The 27,045-nt window shown below is 42.5% G+C and overlaps 1 protein-coding gene across 6 annotated transcripts in view; it reads right to left on the bottom strand.

Annotated features, from left to right (window-relative positions):
• ZNF516 (zinc finger protein 516) overlaps positions 1–27,045 on the bottom strand; it is a 353,996-nt gene that overhangs the window by 124,811 nt on the left and 202,140 nt on the right. For all 6 annotated transcript variants that reach the window (XM_069219430.1, XM_069219434.1, XM_069219429.1 and 3 more), the window contains one exon: positions 19,638–21,700. In XM_069219430.1, the coding sequence (XP_069075531.1) occupies positions 19,638–21,474 (1,837 nt within the window). In that variant the 5' untranslated portion in view covers positions 21,475–21,700. The remainder of the gene's footprint in view (positions 1–19,637; positions 21,701–27,045) is intronic.

A 27,045-nucleotide genomic window follows, 5' to 3' on the forward strand; every position in this document is an offset into this window, starting at 1 on the left:
GAACGAATGCTGTGTTCGACATGCAGCTGCACTGACACTGATCTTTCATCTGACAGAGAAGGATTGCCAAGTCCACTCTAGACCAGCACCCTGACTCAGCTTTCCAGGTATAGGTGTCTCAGGCTATTTTATTAGAGTGGCACAGGCAGACGGAACACCTGCTATAATTTCAGATTGTACTCAGAGCTAGGTAGGAACATCTAGGTCTAAGATCACCATTTTTGGACTGTTTATTATTTTTACGTTAGTAATGCTGGTACAATGTTTTGTTTCATCTGCCTAATTATCACAGCTCTTTCTGTCTATGTAAGAATACAATTATTTCTATAAATGTTTAAAACCTTTATTCGTACGTTTCTTGTGTTTACCCTGGGCATGCATGAGAAAACAACAAATGAGGTAAGATCTGTTTCCCCGATTTCCTTTGGAGTCAGTGTTCGAGGTTGCTATAATCATCTGTTACCCTGGGAAGTTTGGGGGAAGGAACTGTGAACTATGAATTTGGTTGGTACTTACTGATGGTGCAGATGGACTCAGTCGCCTTCGCCTTAAGTTAGACCGCCCAAATACACATTCCTACCTTTTAGTGGGGACAGTCTACCATGCCCAACCTTTTTTTAGCAGACTGGGAATGTGACAGGAACATAACTAGAGATGATGACTGAAGGACAGGCAGTGTGCTTGAAGGGGGAGACTGTAGTAGAGGAGTGTTGGACCTGGCCCTTCAATAGGGTCATTCCCCAGACTTCGGATATTTGAAGCGCCTGGTAGAGTGCTTCCTTGTGGCCCTTGCGCCTCCTGCTCACAGTTGCCATGAAATTAAATCACCGCCGCGACTCGGGATCCAAGATGTGCCCCAGCTTTTAAGAAGCGCACTGTTTCTGCCTGATATCACCGCCACAGCCCCGAGTGTGTTTCTGGTGTGCTGAGTACGTCGAGCTCCATCCGGTGCCCCCAGGGCACCAACAAAAAGAAGACAGGAGCGAGCGTGCTCCAACTGTGCCCCAGGGCAAAGCGCGATTTCAGGCATGCCCTGGGGCACCAGCAGGCACCTTCCTTGGTGCCTGCTTACCGTCGCGGCCCGGAAAAGGGCAGAAGAGCTGCTTGCGCACCGTGTCGGGTGCGGCCCCCGAAGAGCAAGAGGAAAGCCTCATCGGAGGCCCTTGCGCCACCTTTCCTTTGTTCTGCGCAGCCGCCCAGAGGACGCGGGCAGCTGCCTGCATGACGCAGGGTACGGGAGCAGAAAGGGAGTTAATTTCCCCCTGGCCACTGCCTTAGGGGCGCGATTGCCCCAGTAACTTACTTTTGGCATTTTTGGTGTCCCCCCCCCAATGGTAGGGCCACTGGAGGCCCGGTGTGGGCCCCCCAGAGATCCCAGGCCCCAGGAGGGGCCCGCTAGGTGCAATGGAGAGGGTGCCGACCACCCCTCTCCCCCAGGAGCCAGGCGTGACCCCCATTTAGCACACAGGGGCGCCGGGGCCCCACCTTCCTCTTCTAGGCACTAGGAGTGCCTCTTTCACAGGAAACAGGTACTTTGGCTTGGACATATCTAAATGTTCCTTTTATGGGCTTTTATGCAGTTTTTAAGACAAGTACATATACTTCTTTATTGTGATTCCTGACTACTGCTTATGTTGCAGAATCCTGAGTACTTACATGTTCTAATGTGACAACTGCTTATTTTTGCACATTATTAGTAACTTGTGTAACATTCTGACAACTGCTAAGGTAGCAGGGTATTACTGGCGTGTAATGTTTGGTCTAATTATATTCTGTGCAATACAGTTTATTTTTACATAGCTCAGTGTTGTGTTTACTTTGTGGTGAAAATATTGCATCACGTGTTGTGTGAGTTGTGCAAACGCTTTAACATTGCCTCCGGGTTAGGCCTGACTGCTCATGCCAAGCTACCAAGGGGGTGAACAGGGGTTATCTTGGACGTGCAACTCCCTTGTCCTGACTAGAGTAGGTGGGTCTACCTGGCTTAGGTGCATACCCTAGCCAACCAGAAACCCCATTTCTAATAGGTCGAACATTCATGAAGTGAGAAGGGGCTGACATGCAAAGGGAGCAGGATGGGTGACAAAAGAAACAGTGGGGTTATGAGAAGAAGGAGGGGAAACCAGCAATCTATATGGTGGCAGGGGATCAGTAGGGTGAAAGAAGTCAAAGAAAATCATTGGTGACAGAGAGGCAGGACTTTACCAAGGGGGTGACAGGGAGAGTCAACACTTGACAAAGCCTGACAGACACAGAGAAGTGTAGAAAACTGAGCTAAATGTATGAGACATGCTGAAAGGGAGAAGAAAGTAGGATTGGGTTGATCAGAGTTTTCTAGCTCCAGGTCTTCAAGGAACCCTGAAGAAGGAACCAAGCCTGCACTGCCATTCAGATGTCAATCTGGTTTGAGCATCTCCAAATTGATAACTGCCAGCACAATACAAAAACGGTCAGTGTACGCCATGCAGAATATAAAGGTATATATCTGTATTCTGCAACGCCTGATTCAAGGATGATGATAACCCTTAAAAGGATCAACAGAGGACAAGAATAATGTTGTGCACTGCCCATTACATCCAGTGGTCACTAACTGAGACTACTTCAACCTGCCTGCCATAAATTGTGATTAGGAATTCTGTTGTGCAAGAACCTGCCAAAATAGCTTCTTGTTTTGTCAAGTCCTCTCTGACAATCAACTATCTGCCTACAAATGTGAGCAACAAAGCACTAATGAACCATATATCAAACACTCCAACCGTATTGACTATCAATCTGCTGCATCCAAAATTTTAGCAAATATAGACATGGACAGCTGTTTCTGTATTGCAGGATAAAATACATGGACAACCCAGATGCTACTTTGTTTTTGCACTCTCCAGTTACCTTCTGTTTGGATGTGAGCTTTGCAGCAGGTATGTTTTTAGGAGGAGTGATGGTAGGAATTCTTCAGTCATTGATGCTTCTGTGCTTTCATTAATTTTTACTTATAGTTTTTGTTTTCTGGTAATAATAGTTTTGTATATTAAAAGGATAAACAGAAATGACACGATTTTTGCTAAGATATTTTTACCAGTTGTTAAGAAGGTAACTTAAGATACCTGTGAGGAAAGGCATATACATGGCAAGATCCATAAACTGAAAGAGCAACCTATTTTAAGTGTGGTTGTATTTTTCACATTCTGAGGGTTGCTTGTTTCTAGTTGGGTTAGTCTTGTACAGTGGTAGCCCCGTGAGTCTCCACACCACAGTTTGAATGGACACTCTGAATTTACCAAATTGTTTCTGCAGTACCACAAACTGATATTCTCAGTTTATCAAACCTCCAATATTATATCCACACTACTTCTTAAAATGTGGCTTATGAATTGCAACTTACCGGAGGAAATGTTATTAGAGAGTATTGTACTGCAGTATTTCTAAAGCGCTTTGTACACCGACGGGTCTGTGATGAAATCTAATTTGCGGTGGATTTCTGGATGCCTTTTCAAAGTGCACAGTTGGAAGGCTGTTGGATGCAGAATGTTGTGGAATACAAAGAAATGCTGTGTAAGGAAAATGTCACTTACCCAGTGTACATCTGTTCGTGGCATTAGTCGCTGCAGATTCACATGCTGTGCATAGTCCGCCATCTGGTGTTGGGTCGGAGTATTACAAGTTGTTTTTCTTTGAAGAAGTCTTTTTGAGTCACGAGACCGAGGGACTCCTCCTACTTTGGTTCCATTGCGCATGGGCGTCGACTCCATGTTAGATTGTTTTCCCCGCAGAGGGTGAGGTAGGAGTTGTGTATGTTAGTAATAGTGCCCATGCAATGGAATGAATAAGTATGTACAAAATGAAGGTTAAAGTAATATATTTACAAATGTACAAATGTTGAAGATTACTTCCAAACGGCTACAGGCTCCCGGGGAGGCGGGTGGGCGCATGTGAATCTGCAGCGACTAATGCCACGAACAGATGTACACTGGGTAAGTGACATTTTCCGTTCGGTGGCATGTGTAACTGCAGATACACATGCTGTGCATAGACTAGTAAGCAGTTATCTCCCCAAAAGCGGTGGTTCAGCCTGTAGGAGTGGAAGTAGTTTGAAATAAAGTTCTTAGTACAGCTTGACCTACTGTGGCTTGTTGTGCAGATAACACGTCTACACAGTAATGCTTAGTAAATGTGTGAGGCGTAGACCATGTTGCTGCCTTACATATTTCGTTCATTGGAATATTTCCTAGAAAGGCCATGGTAGCACCTTTCTTTCTGGTTGAGTGTGCCTTTGGTGTAATAGGCAGCTGTCTGTTTGCTTTAAGATAGCAGGTTTGGATGCACCTAACTATCCATCTAGCTATACCTTGTTTTGATATTGGATTTCCTGTATGAGGTTTTTGAAATGCAATAAATAGTTGTTTTGTTTTCCTAATTAGTTTTGTTCTGTCAATGTAGTACATTAGTGCTCTTTTGATGTCTAATGTATGTAGTGCTCTTTCAGCTATTGAGTCTGGCTGTGGAAAGAACACTGGCAATTCTACTGTTTGATTTAAGTGGAACGGTGAGATGACCTTTGGTAGGAATTTTAGGTTGGTTCTTAGAACTACTTTATTTTTGTGTATTTGAATAAATGGTTCTTGTATAGTAAATGCCTGAATTTCACTTACTCTTCTAAGAGATGTAATGGCAATGAGAAATGCAACTTTCCACGTTAGATATTGCATTTCGCAAGAATGCATGGGTTCGAAAGGGGGACCCATGAGTCTTGTTAAGACAATATTGAGGTTCCATGAAGGAACAGGTGGTGTCCTTGGTGGTATAATTCTTTTTAGGCCTCCCATAAATGCTTTAATGACAGGTATTCTAAATAGGGAAGTTGAATGAGTAATTTGCAGGTATGCAGATATTGCTGCGAGATGTATCTTTATGGAAGAGAAAGCTAGATTTGACTTTTGCAAATGTAGTAAATACCCTACAACATCTTTTGGAGATGCATGCAACGGTTGAACTTGATTATTATGGCAGTAGCAAACAAATCTTTTCCATTTACTTGCATAGCAGTGTCTAGTGGATGGCCTTCTAGCTTGTCTTATGACCTCCATACATTCCTGTGTGAGGTTTAAGTGTCCAAATTCTAGGATTTCAGGAGCCAAATTGCTAGATTCAGCGATGCTGGGTTTGGATGCCTGATTTGTTGCTTGTGTTGTGTTAACAGATCTGGCCTGTTGGGTAGTTTGACATGAGGTACTACTGACAGGTCTAGTAGTGTTGTATACCAAGGTTGTCTTGCCCATGTTGGTGCTATTAGAATGAGTTTGAGTTTGTTTTGACTCAATCTGTTTACTAGATATGGAAGGAGAGGGAGAGGGGGAAAAGCGTATGCAAATATCCCTGACCAATTCATCCATAGAGCATTGCCTTGAGATTGCCGGTGTGGGTACCTGGATGCGAAGTTTTGGCATTTTGCGTTTTCTTTTGTTGCAAATAGATCTATTTGAGGTGTTCCCCAAATTTGGAAGTAAGTGTTCAGGATTTGGGGGTGAATTTCCCATTTGTGGACCTGTTGGTGATCCCGAGAGAGATTGTCTGCTAGCTGGTTCTGGATCCCTGGAATAAACTGTGCTATTGGGCGAATGTGGTTGTGAATTGCACAATGCCATATTTTTTGTGTGAGGAGACACAACTGTGTCGAGTGTGTTCCCCCCTGTTTGTTTAAATAATACATTGTCGTCATGTTGTCTGTTTTGACAAGAATGTATTTGTGGGTTATCATTGGTTGGAATGCTTTCAACGCTAGAAATACTGCTAACAATTCTAGGTGATTTATATGAAACTTTCTTTGATGTACGTCCCATTGTCCTTGGATGCTGTGTTGATTGAGGTGTGCTCCCCACCCTGTCATGGAAGCATCTGTTGTTATCACGTATTGTGGCACTGGGTCTTGGAAAGGCCGCCCTTTGTTTAAATTTGTACTGTTCCACCATAGAAGCGAGATGTATGTTTGGCGGTCTATCAACACCAGATCTAGAAGGTGACCCTGTGCATGTGACCATTGTGATGCTAGGCACTGTTGTAAAGGCCGCATGTGCAATCTTGCGTTTGGGACAATGGCTATGCATGAGGACATCATGCCTATGAGTTTTAAGACCATCTTTGCGTGTATCTTTTGTGTTGGATACATAGCTTGTATCACCTTGTGAAATTTTTTAACCCTTTGTGTACTTGGAGTGGCTATCCCTTTTGTTGTGTTGATTGTCGCTCCTAAGTATTGCTGTGTTTGACACGGCAAAAGGTGTGACTTTGCATAGTTGATGGAGAAACCCAGTTTGTAAAGGGTTTGTATAACATAATCTGTGTGGTGTAAACACTTTGTTAGCGAGTTGGTTTTGATTAACCAATCGTCTAGGTACGGGAACACGTGTATTTGCTGCCTCCTGATATGTGCAGCTACTACTGCTAGACATTTTGTAAAGACTCTTGGTGCTGTCGTTATTCCGAATGGCAACACTTTGAATTGGTAATGTATGCCTTTGAATACGAACCTTAGGTATTTCCTGTGCGAGGGATGTATCGGTATATGGAAATACGCATCTTTTAGATCTAACGTTGTCATGTAGTCTTGCTGTTTCAGTAGTGGTATTACGTCTTGTAACGTGACCATGTGAAAGTGGTCTGATTTGATGTAGGTGTTTAGTGTTCTGAGATCCAATATTGGTCTCAGACTTTTGTCCTTTTTCGGTATTAGAAAGTACAGTGAGTAAACTCCTGTGTTCTTTTGTGTTTTTGGTACTAATTCTATTGCGTCTTTTTGCAGTAATGCTTGAACTTCTAGTCCTAGAAGGTCTATATGCTGTTTGGACATCTTGTGTGTTTTCGGTGGGACGTTTGGAGGGAGTTGGAGAAATTCTATGCAATAACCATGTTGGATAATTGCTAAGACCCAAGTGTCTGTTGTTATCTCCTCCCAAGATTTGTAGAACTGGCTTAGTCTTCCCCCCACTGGTGTTGTGTGAAGGGGTTGAGTGACTTGTGAGTCACTGCTTGTTTTGAGGGGTTTTGGGCCCTTGAAATTTTCCCTGGTTTCTTGGGAATTGGCCCCCTCTGTATTGGCCCCGAAAGCCTCCCCTTTGATACTGTCCCTGGTAGGTAGACGGTGTTGTTTGTGAGGTGCTGGCTTGTGTGGCTTGACCTCGAAACCCTCCTCTGAAAGTAGTTTTGCGAAATGTGCCAAATGTGCCTCTGCCCTGCGGGGAATAGAGTGCGCCCATGGCTTTAGCTGTGTCAGTGTCTTTCTTTAATTTTTCAATTGCAGTGTCCACTTCTGGTCCAAACAATTGTTGTTCATTGAACGGCATATTGAGCACTGCCTGTTGTATCTCAGGTTTGAAGCCGGATGTGCGCAGCCATGCGTGCCTCCTTATCATTACAGCAGTATTTATAGTTCTTGCAGCTGTATCTGCTGCATCCATAGAAGAACGGATTTGGTTGTTGGATATGTTTTGTCCCTCTTCAACCACTTGTTTTGCCCGTTTTTGGAATTCTTTGGGGAGGTGCTCGATGAGAGGCTGCATCTCATCCCAATGGGCTCTGTCATATCGCGCTAGGAGTGCCTGCGAGTTGGCGATGCGCCACTGATTTGCAGCTTGTACTGCAACCCTTTTCCCGGCTGCATCAAACTTTCGGCTCTCCTTGTCTGGAGGTGGTGCGTCGCCTGATGTGTGCGAGTTGGCTCTTTTACGAGCTGCTCCTACGACAACTGAATCTGGTGTCAGTTGTGATGTAATAAAAGCAGGGTCTGTGGGTGGTGCCTTGTATTTCTTCTCCACCCTTGGGGTTATTGCTCTGCTTTTAACTGGCTCCTTAAAGATTTGTTTAGCGTGCCTTAGCATTCCCGGGAGCATAGGAAGGCTTTGATAATTGCTATGGGTGGAGGACAGGGTGTTAAAAAGGAAGTCATCCTCGATAGGCTCTGAACGTAGCGATACGTTATGAAACTCTACTGCCCTAGCTACCACCTGAGCATACACTGTACTGTCCTCAGGTGGTGAGGGCTTAGTGGGGTACGACTCATGGCTATTGTCCGATACTGGGGCGTCATAGAGATCCCATGCGTCCTGGTCATCTTGGCTCATGGTGGTATGAGCTGGTGATTGTGATGGAGTCTGTGCCGGTGATATATGAGTTGCCGGTGGTGGAGAGGGTGGTGGAGTTACCTTCTTCACCACTTTTGCTTGTGGTGTTTTTTCTTGTTGTTGGAAATCTAGTTTCCTTTTTCTTCTGATTGGGGGAAGGGTGCTGATCTTCCCTGTACCACTTTGTATAAAGATCCGCTTTTGCGTGTGATCTACAGCTGTTGTTTGTAATTCCTCCTCAAATCTGTGTTTTTGAAGTTGGGAGGACAGTGATTGTTCCTCTGAGTAGGAACTGGCTTTCGGTTCGGTTGCTGGGCGTTTTGGCACCGAAACCGTGTCTTTTGTTGTTTTCGGCTCCGAAGAGATTTTCCTCTTTTTCGGTGTCGTACCTTCTTGGCGTCGACCATCTTCGGTGCCGCTATCTCTGTGCCGAGTAGCTTCGGTGCCGCTGTCTCGGTGTCGACCCTTTTCTGCGGCAGTTTCTCGGTCCCGAGATTGCTGCGTGCCTGTGTCTCGACCTGAGTTGGACGATCTCGGCACCAGCTCGCCCTTTTTCGGTGCCGATGGACGGTCACCTACTTTATGGGTTGAGCCATGGCCTGTCGGCAGTGGCGTCCCCTGGGCTTTGTCTGTTTTTCTGTGTGATGCTTGTTTCGACGTCTTACTCACGGTTTCTTCGACGTCGAATTCTTCGGAATCCGATTCGTGGATGGAGAATGTTTCTTCTTCTCCCTCTTCCTCGAACCGTTGTTGTCCTGTCGGCGTGGACGCCATCTGCAACCTTCTGGCTCTTCGGTCTCGGAGCGTTTTTCTCGACCGAAACGCTCGACAGGCCTCACACGTTTCTTCTTTGTGCTCGGGTGACAGGCACAAGTTACAGACCAAATGTTGGTCTGTATAGGGATATTTACTGTGGCATTTAGGACAGAATCGGAACGGGGTCCGTTCCATCAGTCTCGATGCTGCACGCGGTCGGGCCGACCAGGCCCCGACGGGGGATCGAAATTTCCCCGAAGGGCTACCGGAGCTCTTCAAGATTCGGTGTCGATTCTAATCTAACCCGATACCGAACGAAACAATACCGACGAATTTTCCGTTGATTCTGACTAACTTTCTGACCCGAAACACGGAGCGAAAAGGAACATGTCCGAACCCGATGGCGGAAAAAAAACAATCTAACATGGAGTCGACGCCCATGCGCAATGGAACCAAAGTAGGAGGAGTCCCTCGGTCTCGTGACTCGAAAAGACTTCTTCGAAGAAAAACAACTTGTAACACTCCGGCCCAACACCAGACGGCGGACTATGCACAGCATGTGTATCTGCAGCTACACATGCCACCGAACATGAATTATATATGGGGTGGCGATGCCACAGGTTGGCCCTGCCAGCCTCTGCTGGCCATACAGAATGCACATCTAATTTGTCTACGGGTAGGTTTTGTCATCTATTACATAGGAGACGATGGGCTAGTCGGCTCCTCTCAGGGCTGGGTAGGCTGCAACCCACCCAACCATGAAAGTAATCTGATAGAGAAGCACAAAATAGAGCTGTAAAATATGACCCCCCACAAAAAAAGAATTTGGAGGCGAGGGGTCGAAAAGGGGGAAAGAAACCTTATTTCCCTCCAGTACTCCTAAAGTTGGTCAGGCTCTCTCACTGCAATACTCAGAACAATATAGATCTGAAACAAACAAGTATTCCAGAGCAGCTTCTGATTCCCAGTTCAGCCACGGGAATACTATGGGAAGGCTGGGAGGCATCCTGGATGTGCCTCAGTGTGGTATGCAGGTTGAATCAACTCCGACTGGCCACGGGTAAAATGGGAGACTAGATCATGAGTTGTGTTTTCAGGAATATATATATATATATATATATATATATAAAATATATATATATAGCTGTTTGCTGTGAGCCATAGGATGCAGGGCTCATCAGCAGTGTATTTACCTCTGTGTTCCCTGTGGTGTCAATCCCTGTAGCAGTCCACCTCTTCCGGGGCAGGAACTTGAGCATAACCAGGAAGATAGGGAACTGCAACATGCAGTCCTAAGGATTGTAAAGCTGACACTCCTGGGTCACTGGTCCTACCCCAACAAAACCCTTAAGGGTGAAGTCCCTGTCAAAGTTGCGAATCTCCTTCTTCTAGCATTGGGGGAAATGTGGAGCAGAACAGTGCCTTAAATGGAAAAATAGAAGTGCAGGTACTCTGTACCAGAGTACCTGCTTGTTTCTGAGAAGTGCTGGTACTCTCCAATTAAAAGTATTACGTTTTTCTTGAGATATGCCGGTGCTCTCCCTCTCAAAATAAAAAAGTGCCGGTACTCAGTACCAGAGGGAACCGGCCCATTTAAAGCACTGGAGCAGAAGATATCTTAATTGGGAGGATTAAGTGGTCACAGAGGCGGACCATCACAGAACTTACCATTCTTGGGTTTTGGCAGGACACACGGCATGAACACCGGGGTTCACACCCGCATCTACCTCAGATGGCTCTCCCCTAAGCCTTGAGCAACAAGGGCTGTAATGCTCCAGGGCAGGGATTAGCAGGCAGCTTTCTGCACTGTGCAGGCAGGCCCCACAATGGTTCTCTTCGTAGAGCCATAGGTGGCTCTAGTCGTTTATGTAGACTTTACATAGGCTGAATGAAACTGAGTTGTGGTCAGAAGGTCTCTCATTAAGTAGTGACTAACCCCAACATCTCTTCTACTAAAGTGTGCTGATGACCATTTTAATTCAAGGGCTTTTATGGCACCAGGAAGCACATACTGTAAAAGAGCATTGGCTGGTGTGTATTATGTCTCTGTGCTGACTGCACTTGAAAAGGTCATGTGACGGAGCAAAAGACCGCCCATAACATAATTGCTTATAATAATAAAAACAAAAATAGGAAAATAAATAAATGAATTACGATTTAATGATTGTGATTACAATAATACAAACAATAATAAAAATATGAACAACTAGAATAACGGCGATAGTAATCAATGTTATTTCTTATTATTTATAACAAATAAGAGATCAGTAAATGCATTGACTTTGGAGCGTAAATAGGACTGCACAGTGCAGCTACATAACACGTGACTGTGCCAAATTAAAATTCGCTTTATATTTCCTGTATTTCCGTGGCCTAATATATAGTATGAGAAAAACATGTTCGAAATACTCGTTAGGGCAGTAACATTAAGCCGTGAATACACAGTCTGGATTGTATTTAATGACTGCCACGGTACTCCCTATTTATTTTACACTATAACCCGAGAATCGTCAAGGAGTAGATAACACAAAACGAGTTCTGTGTTTGCAAATCACTTGTGTCCTGACTGAGTTTGCGGGATAGAATGGAAACACGCAAGCTGTTCACAGCCACGGGACTTAAAAACCGGGCTTGCCCAGCTCTAAATAAAAGCCTGCCCTGCAGGGGCATTGTAAAGGGTGTAATTTCATCCCCCGTGCATTGGAGCCCAACTCACCCTCCCCCATATTCTGCACTTGTGCGATTCTGGCTAAACTCTCAGTGAGGGAGGGCTATTCCAACAATGGCTGCCATAGTAGTTGGAAGAGTAACACGTGCCCCTGATTCTAGCCAGGCTCCTCTCTCCCGGCTCCCATTTCCGCACATACTTGACGTGGAGTGCGTTGTGACAAGTTTGCAGTAATAATGTCTGATCGGGACGGGGCGTGGACGGCCAACAGTGTTATAGCATTACGGTGGACAGGCCGGTCCCCCTTTACGCTACCTCCTTCCCCCCTAAAATCGACTGCTTCCATTTTCTCAAATCACCCCATACACAACACCAAATTGATCTTTTGCAGATCCGAACATATAATAAACCTCAACAAGGCACGTGTGGTCGTGTCAAACCCTAACACATTCCCCCTCTCAGGATCTCCTTTGCTCTCTTTCGACGAGAAATGCATACTTAATTAGGGTGACGGCATGGAACGAAGCCACAGGGACACGCATATTCCATTCCTGGACTTTGATGTTAGGTAATAGTGCATTTTGGGAGCTGTAGTCTTGGTTCGTGTTTATTGGGCCCACTGTACAAACACAGGTGCTAACAATGACACATAAAAAAAGTATATTCTAGGAGAGTAAAAGTGACTTCCCGCTGACATGGAGCCATCCACTCTATACGCAAAGGCTATAGATATATATTCAGGCAGCCCAGGCATGTAAATACCACTGGTCTGCGAAGGATGTTGTGCAGAGTTACGTTCCGCCTCCAAATTGTGTCAAATGCTCACCAATGTATACGCTGTTTATTTGCAACTTCTAGTGGTTTTCACACAAGGCTTGGTTACTAAATCTGAACTTTGTCACTCCAGGCTTTCATAAGAATGTTCTCTTAGCAACTACTGCACAATAGGTATTCCCCCCCACTCCGCATCCTTTTCAGGATTACGAGCCATTTTCTGAAGTCACTGCAACCGAGGAGGTGGAGACATTTGTGCTTTGTGTTTTGCTTTCTTATTTCGGGTTTAAAACGTGATAGATTTACATTATTTGACGTGTTTTTTACATCCACGCGCATTGGTCATAATCAGAGAAACCACCATATAATGCAGTTTAAAGCCATAAAGCAGAAACAAATGAAAAGAGCGTAAAACTGGGCCATTGAGGTACTAGGCCACCATCCCGAATGAGTTTGTTCATCGACAGGGATTGGGAAGGGGCGCTGTACTTTGTCCCCGGCCGGGACAATTACTGGAAAATGAAGCACAGAAAAATAAGGGATTATATAACACAAAACAGCCATTGTCTCTGACTTTTTTTTTTAGTTGTTTTTTTTTACAGCAGCGTGTATTCGACACTGCTGTTAGGGGATTGAGAGTGACCGAAATGCAGCGTAATTTTTCAAAGCGTCTGCCTACAACGCTCGGTGACAGCACCGAGAATTGTTTTATTCACAAAATTGTATTTTGTAGCATATTTTATTTCACGCGGTACATTGCTTACGAAGAGTTTCACACAGGTGTACGTCTGTTACGTATTATTCCTTTTTCCACCTTCTGATGAAATAATTTACACACTGAACTGTAAGTAGATGCGAAATGCCGTAAGGCAGGATAAATACGGAAATGAAATGTGGGTTTGTTTTACAATTTCTTAATTTGGTGGGTATTTTCACTCCTACATTAGACCATTAAAAGTTATGTTTATCTAAATGACAACAGATTTTTTTAATGATCTGTTTCTTTGTTTTCACTCTTAGTATTAAAACGATGTAGTCTTTTTTTGTCAAATCTTTTTACTCATGAAATCAGGGGTCAAAGTGCATTAAAAAAGTATGGGAAATGTGATGCTGCATGCAATAGGGCGGGGTCAAAGGTGTGGTTAAAAAAACTAAATATTCTGTACTTTTTTGTTTTTTAACATACCATCAAGTACTCAATATAAAATAACTTGCAGCTTAAATAAAAAATACATTTTAAAAAGTTAAGTTAATCAGCGGGACGTGCACTATTGTACATTCTGAAACCTATATTAGTTAATGCACTGCAAAGTTCTGAATCGAGAAACCTCTATTAGTTAACACACTGCAAGGGTTTGTATCCAGACAGCCACAGAATAAAATCGAGAATGTATTGTTAGTGCTACGAGGGCCCAGACAGAAAACACTGAGGGCATGTAAGTTATTATGGTAAACTTGCACATAGTATAAGATATACTGCTTTCAAAAGTGCAAAAAGTTTCAGACAAAATGGTTTCCTGAAAATAGATGTTAGTAATAACCAGACTGTATGCTAAAATTTACTTCAATATAGCTGCCCTGAAAAGCACACACTTCACAGCTCAGCTGGTAACTCCCTCACACTATCACTGAAAAAGAATAGCTCTTTATCATCACAAAGGTTCATGTGATTTGAGCAATTAAACCAGCATCAGCTCCCAAGTCCTTACATTTGCAGATTAACCAGTTGTGCATATCTACATTTCTTTTATGCAAGCAGACACCCTGGCAAGAAGGCCTGTTTATTGTTAAGCTATCTGCCCCCCTCGGTTTCACAGCACAAGAGACTCCCAGAATGAAACTTCAGCTCAGGCATTTGCACTATCGAAATTTACCATCCCATGACAGGTGTGTTTTTATAAAAAGTAGGGAAACGCGTTTTTAAAAATTAAAAAAGTTTGGGCACTTCGTGCTCCTCTGATCCTGCCCACTTCGACCACTGTTTGAAATGGTGAGAGGAAAAATGAAATAAGCAAAAATGGCTGTTCAGCATCCCTTACTCTTACCTTTCGCCTGAATGTCATATTTTGGATAAATACACTGTAATTTCCTCCATTTCTCTGCAGTTTGACTCAAAGCCAGTTTACGCAGAGACGGCCGGTTATGATTGAGGCCAAGAGGAGCTACTGTATGGAATTCCACTCCATTTGATCGTTATTTGACTGGTGTCCCCGAACCTGTTTTCCTGGGCGTTGGAATACTGGAACGGATTTTACCAAGCAGTAACTCTAATTGATACAATCGTACAATGCTTGGGATGCAGCAGCAGTCAAGGCTCATCCCCTGATTTGTATTAGTTGGAGGAACAATAAATGCTCCTTATTGCAAAACTGTATCTGCCCCTTCTCTCCGTGCTCCCCACGCCCCAGCCACCCCCACTTCACCAAAAAGCCCTGCATACAATTACCAGCTGCTTACGGCAGGCAGTGAATGTATCAATTAAAACTCACAGAATAGGAAATTCTGTGTGGTTTTATAACTGGTGAAGCCTGTTCCACACGATAATTCTCCCATTCCATGGGGTTCAACTCCAAATTCCACAGCACAAGTGTGATGTTACCACACAGTAACATAAATTTCACCAGCAGATTTACCATCACATCAGTACCATGTAAACTACGGAGGCACTCTGTAGGATATGTTTTTGTAAAGGCTAGTAGAAGTGAGAGAGATGGTGTCAGAATTTGGGTTTGAGACAATAGGAGGGACGTAGCATGTCAGGGCATGTCACCTTGGGGAGGCTGACCCTGCCCATTGTTCTTCTACAAAATGCTATTGTTCATCACTTTCCCTTGTGGATTCACATCTGTGGTGACAACACAGGAACACTTTGGGTGGCAGCAACAAAATGGCAGCAAATAAATACGTAACAAAATCTACATAGAAACTGTGTTAATCTCTGCCTGGTAAATATGGACACATATGTCAGTTTGGAATAAGAACAATCTTCTAATGTGTTTTGATAATGCACATATTTGCAAAATTGGTCTACTTTTTGGGGAAAAAGCACACTTTTGTGCACACCTAATCACAATGAACCAGTTTACCTTAGAAAAAGAAGCTGTGAAATGAATAGAACTTGAGAAGCAGCATCCACCTGAAATACTGAGGAAAGTTCAAGTTGCACGGGGCACCAATGAAAATACACTAATCCCTCAACCTCTCTTTAACACGAGGAACATGAAGAATTACTGAAAAACACATTATTTGTATAGTATTGTATTTTACTGGAATTTGCATGGAACTCTCTTAGCTTTTGCAAGACCCAAATAGATAGACTTAGTCAGCTGCCAAAATGTCTCCTTCAATTAAATACTGGAATGGAAAGCGAGTTTCCCCACACGAATAGCTAATTCTATTTGTGGTCAACCTGAAAATGAACGTAAAAGCTTCAATTCTCCTTTTCATCCAAACTACATTCAAACCTTCTTTGCCCAGAGCAACATTTCGTCATTTAGGTGGTCATAGAAGTTTCTTGAAAGACTTGAAAGATGGCTGTCTATTACTCCTGCGGAAGAGCAGGCCTTTACCTCACTCTGGCACCACCTCACTTATGCAGGCAGGCTCGACTAGAGTACAATGTACTAGCCAGGGGAGTTCACCAATAGGAACCTATTTTGCCTGGCAAGATAAAAGTAGGCATGACAGCAACTATGTCAAACTTGGAATACTCCTCAAATTTTGGCTATTTAAACATTTGTGGCATGAGACCCATCATATGATGCCTCATGTCCCACTGAATACGTCTGTTCTTTCTCTGCAACACTGATTCCTAGCTCCAAGAGGCAATTAATAGTATGTAGTGTGAGTTAAACAAATGTATTAAGCTAATCAATTAATCAACCAATACATAATGTTCTTCACTGTGGGAGGTCATACAGCAGCATCTTACACTCATTTTTAAGGTCGAGCCTGCGTATCGCTTGCGAGAAGCTGTAGTAGTTAGAAAAGGGCTCGGAGTCCCATCCATGTCACTTCAGTGTCTTTCATTGGGTTCGTGGGCTTGCCTTTTAAAATCTGCTTGTTTCATTAGTGGAAGGCATGCATACGTCATGCCTTTTCCGGTGGTTAGCCCTCCTCGAGTGCAGCAACCAAGTACTGAAAACATACGAGGCTCGCTGTTTTCCATCTGGTTTGTGGACTACCTTTTCTCTTTTTTAACAGAGCAATCTCGCTTGTTTAGCAGCGCAATCACGCTCGTTTTTTTCCCACTTAATGAGGCAAGAAAAGTCCGGTTAGGAGTTTACAACTGCTAATAGCTCTAACTCGGAGAAATGCGAGACTCGTTGCATTGCAAATTCTTGTTTATTTTGTCATTTGTGTTCTGATTCACATGCTTAATTTGTAAAATAATGAGCGCCAACACCCAAAGCTCTACTCAGAAACATATGGCTGATGTAATTTAATGTTGGTACTCAGATATCAAGGCTGCATCGTCTTGAATCCACCTCATGCACCTTAATCCACTACTAAACATCCCCTGCTCCTTTCTCTCACTTTTGTAGGTCCCTGCTTTCGCCCTGTGTGACTGTTTTTCTGTGTTTCTCTCCCTTCATCTTTCCGTTTTGTGTTTTCTCTCTCTTTCTCTTGACAAACATCTGATGAGAAAAAATAAGTGTCAGTCCGCAAAAATGCGTAGCAGGTGCCCACACTGGCACAAATTAAGCACTGCTGGTTTACTAGGGTGCAGGCCAAATCCTGAAACCTTGATGGCTGATTAAAAACATGCTTAGTTAGATCTGTGGGTCCTGTTCACATTATTCTTCTAAGCAGGCCAGACTCTGGTAGTCTCTCATACTTAAGTGTAGCATGCAGCTGCTATGACCTGGGTCTCTACACTTTTATCTGCCACCTTCCAAACTATTGTACGGCTGACATTCACACACACAGTACACTGTCGCTACACTATGGTGATACTGTACTCGGTGACACAAAAACAATTACAGAGAGTCATACAAATGAGTGACTCCTTGTTTTTGTCTCAGTGTTGGCTTTAAAGGCTCTCATCCATATTCCTTCAGATTCATAATCTGACTGTCTCTCTTCCCGTCCTATTTGTTTATTTCTTTACTGTTAAAGTGCACCCGTGACGTACACCTTAGTATGCACTATTCACCTAACCATGCACAAATGATTCCCTAAAACACACCAATGACTGCTAAACACTTGAGCAGGTGAAGGCTTCGAACACCTGTCAAGATCTCTAAAACGATCAAGATCATCATCTCTGAAAATATCAGGGCATTCCAGGGTGTGGTTTAATGCAGTGTTGACGAATGCTACATTGGGTAAGTACATTTTTGGACTAAATCACAGTCGTTCATCACCACTGACGTGTGAAAGGGAAATCAGAGCACTGCTTCTCCCGGGTTACAAGGGAGATCTTACAGAGGTCTGTCCAATTTTCCACCAGAAAACGCCCATTGCAAGGCTCCAAACATACGAGCAAGCCAGGAAGCAGGTGGACAACAGCAGAAGTTTAAAGTGCATGCAGAGGCTAGGATCACTTTTTCACGACACCTTTGTATGCTTGAGTTGCAATAATATTTTCTTTGTTTACTGTGTGATGGCAACTTCGCATTTTAAAATTGATTACTGCAAACTATTACTCTGGTGGTAGACATGCTTGTAAGGCCTGCTTTTTTTAACCCTAATTGGATCCTTAAACTGCGCTTGCTGCTTACTGGGAATCAGAACTATTTTGGTAACAAGATTAAACGAGTTTTCTCATCGTAATTAATTCACTGGTGGATTATCAACCAGTCCTACAGCTCGCAATCATCTTGGGAGATGAAGCTTTCAACACTGGATGTATATGTATGTATTCACCCTAGTTCTGTTGCCACTGCACGCAAAAGGGATATTCAACCCCTCGACTCCTACCTGTTGGTGGTTCCATGTGAACATCATCTGCTTCGCAATGAGTAAAAAAAAAACACACACAAGAAATAAGCAACAGATTGGAAGCTGTTGTTGCGGGCTCAGAAATGATACATGTTGCTGTGCGTAAAACAGTACTGAAAACCTTTTGAAGGAGCCAGAGGGGACACGGTAAATGTATTGTAAATACAAACACAAAAAGATGCAAGAGATTTTTGTGTGAGAAAATAAGCAGCACGCGCCATGAAACTCAAAAACAGCACTTGATTCGTTGTGGTGCTATAACACCGAATTGTCCAAGGACCAGGACTAGTAAATTACTGGAAATAATACATTGACTAAATCTTTGTGATCTACTAAAAAATTATGCAAATTGACAGTTGATTTGTGGCATCACCATTTTGTGAGGACCAATGGAAAATAGGACAAGTAACTGATTTACAACTGCCCAAGCGTGTTTTCCATGCATCACCCCTGTTGTCGAAAGAGTCATTTGAAAAATCAAGAATATTTCTACATTGCTGATTTTATAATGTAGAACAAAGGGCTGACTAAAGCAGTTAATTTCATTGAGGTGTATAGAGAATGTTGGATTTTCTCAGGAAAAATTAACTTTTTGTAATATCCAGTGGTGTTCTGAAACTGAAGAGACTGGAGCAGGGAGTAAGTCCAGGTTATCTGGTTACCAATGGAGATCCATTCTACGCATGTTATTTCACGTGGCACAGCAGGCAGCTCACCTTTTTGTTTATAAATGATGGCCCACTGTGCTTCAATCCCAAGAACAGTGAAGGATTTTGTGAATACTTCCAAACCAAAAAGACTACTCCAAATTGTGGGATTTTTGCATTCTACTGAAATATTGAAGTTTAAATATTGGCCTGCACTTATATTGACGCCACAGATCCAACAAATAACATATAATCAAGGCAAGTTGATTTATAGTTAAGAATAGTAAATCAACATTTCCTGTGTATGATTAACTTTACAATATACCAGTAGACAATATTGTGGAGTTCGAGAGATCATCTGTTTGATGTCAATGAACTCCATATTGTGACATACAACTGGAATTTTGCCCGTCACTTGCAAAAATGTAAACATGTTTATAAGACGAAAAGAAAATGCATGGCTTTACTTAGTTGTTGTTTTTATTTGCTTTACATCTGAGTGTAAATGCAGGAAGTTCCCATCAGTTATGGCACAGACGTTGGTTCTCCCTGTAGCAGCACAGTGACCTACCAATATCAAAACAACATATGTACGCTCCATGTATCAATTATGAAGTGAAAACCATAAAAACTGGAACACAAGTAGCTATGAATTAATGGATCGCATTAGTGATATTTGGTACAATACATATTTTTTGAAGGAGATAACAGGGATGGAAAAAAACAGTCTTTTGATCTTACCTGATATTAGCAGAGGTGCCTCCTCTTCAAAGCTATCATCCACTCCATCTTCACACATTCCAGACACCAATGAATCTTCATGAGCTGAGGTTGAGCCAGGCGTACTAGGTCTGCTGGCAGAACCAGTGTCTCCCTCACTTGCAGATTCATATCGGTCACGCTGGGTCACCGATCCACTCTCGCTATGGCTTCGAATGTCCTTTCTGTGCACTCGAGAATGGAGAACCATCTGGTGGTATGTCCGAAAGACCTTTCCACATTCAAAACATTCAGTGGATTTGTTTTGTGTGGAAGATCGTCGGCTCTGTCGGGAGGGGGGACGGAATTCAAGGTCATCAGGGGAGTCCACAAAAGTTTCCCCCATTTGGGTGTTGCTGCTTTTCTCTGTGCGGCTGCCACTAGAGCAAGTGCGCTTCTTTGGGTTGCTGGAGCTTTGCAAGTCTTGCTCCCTCTTGCGCTTCTCCTGCGTGACAAGAATGTATTCTCCTTTATCCTTGTCATAGGTTACATCCGCATCTGCAAGTGTTTCATCCCATCCCCCGTACTTGACATATTCTGTTGCTTCTGCTACTTTTCCTTTGGTGGCCAATTGCCAGGCTTGGTAGCTGTTGACTGGATCCAGCTCAGGTACCCTCTTTCCTGTCGGCCCATTTGTAAGGTTGTCAGCTTCTGCACGTGGTCTCAAATTTAGGCACTCTAGGAAAAGCTGCTGTGTAGCAGATGGATCTAAACTGTCATCCGCTCCTTCTAGGAGCCCTTCGCTGCCCGCCTCAGCTTTGCCTTCTAATCTGCTGTCTTCAATTTTGCAGTGCACCAGGTTGTGTGCTTTCAAACTGTCCAAATTTGTAAAAAAGTTTCCACACTTCATACAAACTTCATAAAGGGATAAGCCCGTCATGATAGTTTCTTCTTGAACTACATCATTGATTGTAGCAACAGGATCAGCGTCATTTTTTGGTTTATTTTTATTTCCAATCTTTGGACCATGAGATTTCATATGGTTTTTGAGAAACCACGGCTCTTTAAACCTTCTGCCACAAATATGGCAACCATGATCAAATGAGCCCCCGTGCTTCTTCATGTGGGCTTTCAGAAACCAGGACTGACTAAAGGCCTGACCACAAACCTCACAAGGATAATCCCCTATGGTTTGCTCACTCTTGCCATTTTGCTTGCACATGTCACCTGATGCTGAATTTGGGGTTGTAATGTGTTCCTTCTCAATGTGGTTCAATAAGGTCTCCTCTCGTAAGGTCATGTAATTGCATAGCCTGCATTTATAGGGTTTATGCACTTGCAGAATATGCAGTTCCAGATTTTTCTTTTTGTCAAACTTACTCTTACAGAAGGTGCATACGTAGGTGGTAAACTTGTCGTCGGATCCCAGAGTAGCCCCAGTTAACCCATCTTTCTTTATACTTCTTAACAAGAACTTGCCATTCTCCAGCTGCATTGACCCATTAAGAATCTTGTTGCAGGCAGAAGAACTCTTTGTAGGGCTAGTGCAACCGTCAAGGCCCTCGGATGCCCCAATTTCTCCAAGATGGGCTTCTCCCATCTCCCCATCATGCCCATGACTTAATGTGCCTGTTCTGTGAGTGCGAAGGTGTAGCTTTAAACTGCCCTTCTGAGAAGCTCGGTGGTCACAATAGGGACATTTGTACGGCTTGTCTCCAGTGTGCTTTCTCATGTGTTGCGACAGAGAGCTTTGAAAAGGGAAACTCTTGCCACAAATAATGCAACTGAAGCACTGTGTTTTCTCCTCTGCTGCGTCATGTTTTTTTACCTTCACGGAGGTCTCTCGCATCTCCACCTCAATCTCTTTCCTCTGCTCCATCCCTAGAACCTTAGTTGAACTGCATACAATAAACTTGCAAGGCTGTGTTAGGCCACCTTAATTTTCCTGTCATACGGGTGTCGCACGGGAATTTTCCATTTTTGTCTCAATGCTTACAAATGTCTTTCCAATTCTTACTGCTACAAATCCTGACAAAATTTCATTCATGCATATTTTCAAAACGTAGTCTTTACCACAGCACAGCTGGGCAAATACACCTGAAGGTCTGAAAAAAAACAAAAGCAACATTTGTAAAGAGAACATAAATGTTAACAATTAACTTCACTAAAACTGATTTAGTTCAATAAAAGACAAGTTACTAATCCAAAGAAAATTTGGTTTGAACCCCACTAGTCACTCTTTTCTTACCAATGTTCATATTCCTTTGGTATTTATTGGCAAGACTGGATATAGTGGCTTAGCAGATGAATGTAACAAGCTTTGCCATTTGTCTGCAGTGCACACAACAAAGCAATTCTTATAATGGCTATCATGCCTTCTATTGTTATCAATCCCAAACATAATTATTTTTTTTTTTTTTATGAAATACGTTTTGAAATTTATCAATTCTCCTAGCTTGCATCAATTGTTCAATTTTAGCTAGCGCCGGGGAAGCTGGAAGCCCCAGTCCAACAAAACGTGCCAAAAGACTCCATGCTACTCTTTTCTACATGCTATCTAATAGAATATTTGAAACTAAAGTCATGAGAATTTCGTCATCAGAACCACAAGGGAAGAGTAGGTAATTCTTATATGGAGGACCATGTGTTTAGAACCACAGAATCCCAAGAAATGCATGCCGTCTATCGGAAAATTCATTCCATTTATTATCAAAGGATCACTAATTAAGCAATGTCCCAAATGAACACTTTGGTTCAATAACTGATTGTGTACGTGACTTGCTGGTGTTTTCTTTGACTTCATTACAATAATAAGTACATTTTGTGAAATAGAGATGATTTGAAATGGGTTTCGGCTTGCCCAAAATCTTGCATGATTCATTCCTTTTGTATTAATCCAATTTTAAATCGGCAAGTGCATAATGAAGTGTGACATTTGCTGAGCCAGGGAAGGTCAGTCAGTTCATGGGACAGGACGTTGAAAAGAGCCACAGAGCTACTACAGAAGAGTAAACAGGATCTTCACCTAAAGTGCTGTGCCCTTACATCTCTAGTACATATGCCTTAACTCTGTAGTATCTCTGTAGTAGCCAAAGCCTTAACAGTCCTATTTCCTATGATGAGACCATCATGTTACCATAGTCTCTCTCTCTGATTCTACATAGATTACAAAGATATAATACAAACTAGAATGTGAGAGTAACCTGCCGTTTACTCGCATGTTTGACCCTTTTTACGGAAAGGTGGGCCATTCTGATGAATACTTATTCATATTTATGATGCAATTCGCATTTTCCTGTAACACCATTGAAAAGACAAATTATGTAAAACGTTTGAGCTATTTTTTTAATATTATTCATTTTATAAGTGTCCTGCTAAATTATAGGACTGTATATATGATGAGAAACCAATAACTCTTTAATGGGCCTTGTCTGTTTAAAAATTGTGGAATCTGCCATACTTGTATATCGAGGCCCATCATTGATGGGTAATGTACTGCATTTCAGGAAAAGGACACACATCACTGTTAAATGATGCCAACCAAGTTGTCTAGGAGTGAAGACTTAACAACAAAGCAAAAAAAGCTCCAGGGCTTGGTCACTGAGACTTAATTGAGAGTGGACCATAGTCCAGTTGATTTAGATTTTGCCCATCCATTGAAAAATCCAGGAAATGTGATTAAAGTAAACTAAAACTTGAAACTACAGTAATTATGTTGAAAGGCAGGAAAACATGGGGTACTTTCTTGGACAAACTTGGTGAATGAACAGCCTGCCACAAGATAAGATACCAGTAGTTCATACTGCTATTACAGGATAATCTACACCCAATGGCATGCAATTTTTGTAAATCATATTTAGGACTCAATATTCACGTGAGACACTATTATTGTTAACAATATTATCACTTAAACACACAGTAGGCCTGTCAGACATCTTCCGCTAAAACAGACTATCCAGTTTTGCATCTACTTTTTAAAGTAATTCTAAGGATTAGAAGAGTGTTGAAGCGAGGGTCCAGCCACTTATTTAAATCTGTGCTTCAATTACGTGTCACAAAACATAATCTGCTAGATTCACACAAATCTAATTTCTCTAAAATGTATAGCCACAACAGTGAACTTTCATGATTTGGTGGTGGACTCCTTTGAATGACAGTGATAAAATACATCAACAAATATCCTGAATCAGAAATGGCACAAGCGTGTTAGATTTCAATTTAAATAATATGGTCTCTGCATGATGAATGTACAATAAAAATTAGAATTTTATCTGTAGTGACACTGACATCATAGTTTCATTTGCAGAGCTCTGCATCATTTTAATATCATTGAGGACTACATCATTTTAATATCATTGTGGACCCCAAGCTTAACTTTGCCATGCATTTGCAGTATCTTATAAAGCGTACGTTTAAATTCAACAAATAGTACATGCGTCTTTTGCTGCTGAAATACAAGCCACTCTCTGTGTGCCATCCTCAGTCATGTTTACTATTCATGCAATCAAAGTATTAACCATCAACTATCAGTAAGGGATCTGACGTGCATACTTCCATTACATTGAGTCCATTATATCATATGGCACTGCATCATAACCACATTATCACGGGATCTTGCCATGTCAAAGATAAGTGATATAAATAAGGAGAACGCTTAATTATTTTAAACAAGGACAAGATAATGCTATCGCCCAGGACATATGGTTGCAATGTAGTGCCTCATAATTTAGTGGCTCTCAATATAGTGATATAAGTAGCCACTAGGTGACATGTCAGTGATGTCCAAAGCACAGTAAATAAATATGTAATGGCAGAATGAAATGCACGTGTCCCAAGAGGCCAGCCACTGCCTTCTTTGCTAACCCTCTACCTCCCGTACAAGCATCTCATCATTGCCACCAGTTACTTCTGCATCATTAAATAGTCTGTGTGGGTGAATCATTAGGTGTTCCTATAAATTTGCCCCCAGCTTTATGCCATGGAATAGCTCTGGGCTATCTCCTAGTATTTACTCTCTAATTTTCGACATACATGTCTGACATACTGGAGGCCTTCTTCTAATAGCCAAGGGCCATTAGCTGCCGCGCATAACTCGAGAAATAACTATGCTGAGATTCCCTTGAATCCTTTGAAAATGTCAATGTCTTTCTTGTTTGGTTGCAATATGAGTTCCTTCAATGTGAAACCAAACAACTTAGCTAAGGTCTGTTCTCTCAGCAAAAGAGAAAACCACCAAGGTCTCAACCTAGAGTTCACAATAATGCTGACTCTTCATATGAGGTATTATTGTAACTGGACTCCAAGGCCTTCACTTACAGCTTACCATGTCCCATACAAATCTATCAGAGCATACGGTTGTCTCTGCAAGGTCAGCTTTCAGTCAGCATGTAATGTAACATGTGAATTCACAATTCTGTTGCTCCGTTTCTATCTCCAAGTAGTTTCTCTTTCACATTCTCAAAACTTTGTGTTGCTTCTTTAGGCCACTCCATTGCCGTTAAAAACATGCAAGTCATATCCCCTATCAGTCAGGTCCATCCACTGTGCATGGGAACATCATGTGGTTTTGGAAGCCAGCTTTTCTTTAGAATTCCAATCGGAATTTTAGACACTTGCTTTTTCAGGTACAAACCTAGGGACATTATGGTTCAATTTCTCACAATTGCTGTGTGGCCTCAGACAGGTCTGGATGTAACGTGGCTCATGCGCCTCCAAAGGTAATTTGCATTTTAAAAAGAAGCTCAATGTTGGATGATAAACAGTGCTTAATTTGTAACAGGACAAGTTCTGAGGGCCTCAAGTTTTGCTCAGAAGCCCGCACCCGGCTCTACTGAAGATCATGTTGGCGAATACCAAGACTACTATTCTTGTTTCCACCTCATGACCTTACATCCACCCTCAGACACCCTAAGCCTCCACCCCCAGACACTCCCTGCATCTCTGGTTCTTTCTTATCCATGCTTTATCCCTGTGTCACTGTATTTCCATCTTTCTCTTTTCTCCTTCTTTCCCCCTTTGTGTTTAGCTCTCTTTTGCTCTAGGTCAAAGTATTTTGAGGGAAAATAACTGCAGGGTCCAAAAAATGAGTGTGGTTTGCCCCCAACTGCAACAATCTGCTCAAATGAAGCATTGGTTATGACCATACACCCTAAGTATTGTGTGGAACGCCATACTTTGCATCAGTCTTACCTAAAGTGATGGGGAATCTGTAGACCAAGGAGCAATTAAAGCATCAGACCAATGAAAAGGTCAGGCCGAACATTTGCTCCTGCAACGGATCCCATTAAGTCCAAGTCAGTGTTCTAGGTCATATGAGCGCCTCATGTTTACAAGCTGTGGGGCAATCGTGTACAACCCTGCCAGTGATCACCAGTTGTAACCCGGAGCAAAAGACTAAAATTACTTTTCTGGTACCTGTAGTTATAATAATTCCTTTGCAGTATGATGTAAGTGGCTTACATTTGCAGTACAGCTCCTTCAGAGTTCTGTTAAGCACCACAGAATCACTGTTGTTTGCAAGCGACGCAATCATGTGGTTTCAAAGGTTAGTAGAAAGGAAAACCATTGAAAACCCTTTCTTTTGTTTGAGGACTCTCTAGAGTTGCTGATTACAGCAGGAAAGAACTGGAGGTGCAAAAATTTGTTGCCAAGCAATTCCTGTGGAACTTCACATTTTTGTTCTCCACTTATCATTATTGGTTCACCCCTCAAAGTTAGAAAAAAAAACGCGAGGGCAATCATATTAAAATGTAAAGGGTCTGCATGGATTTCTTACTCTTTACTCTGCTTCTGCATTCATTAGCCTCCACCATGTGATACTTTTGGTTTATATGACTCCCTAAAAATACGGTTAAAGAGTTACGAATGATAGTAACCATCATCACTTATTTGACCCAATGGGAGACGACCATTATGTGCCGGTTGACAAGGATGTCTAAGTCGTAAGAAGACACTGGTTACAAAGGCACTATTTATAAAACCCTCAAAATAACATAACATATAATCCAATGACGCCCAGGTGTTGGAAAAATTCATTTGCTCGCATTTTGTTTACTAATCAATGAATGTACCTAGTACACGTAGTTTAAAGTATATAGTCCTAGCCAACCAGAGCTATGGTGTTATTCCTCTAAATTGCTAACTTGAGTCCTGGCTTCAGTGTTTAATTTGAGTCGGTTTTTGCCGGTACTTGTCACAGCACTTATTTCAATGCACAGGTACATATGTATGACTATTCACCACATGGCAGCACTTTGTCAATTTTTGACATCAGCAGGTGATGTAACAATCCAACATACACAAAAAAATAATAATACCAGTGTCCCCAGGCCATTCTTACAGCTGTGGATGGTCAGGAAAAGTTCAAAATTTGACAGTTGTAGGAGTGTGATGGTAAGTAGGTAGCAGTGATAATGGTATGTGGCAGCAAATGCAGGGAGGGTAGGTGGTC

This window comes from Pleurodeles waltl, chromosome 2_2 (assembly GCF_031143425.1).
Source record: "Pleurodeles waltl isolate 20211129_DDA chromosome 2_2, aPleWal1.hap1.20221129, whole genome shotgun sequence".
In the NCBI taxonomy this organism is placed as follows: domain Eukaryota; kingdom Metazoa; phylum Chordata; class Amphibia; order Caudata; family Salamandridae; genus Pleurodeles; species Pleurodeles waltl.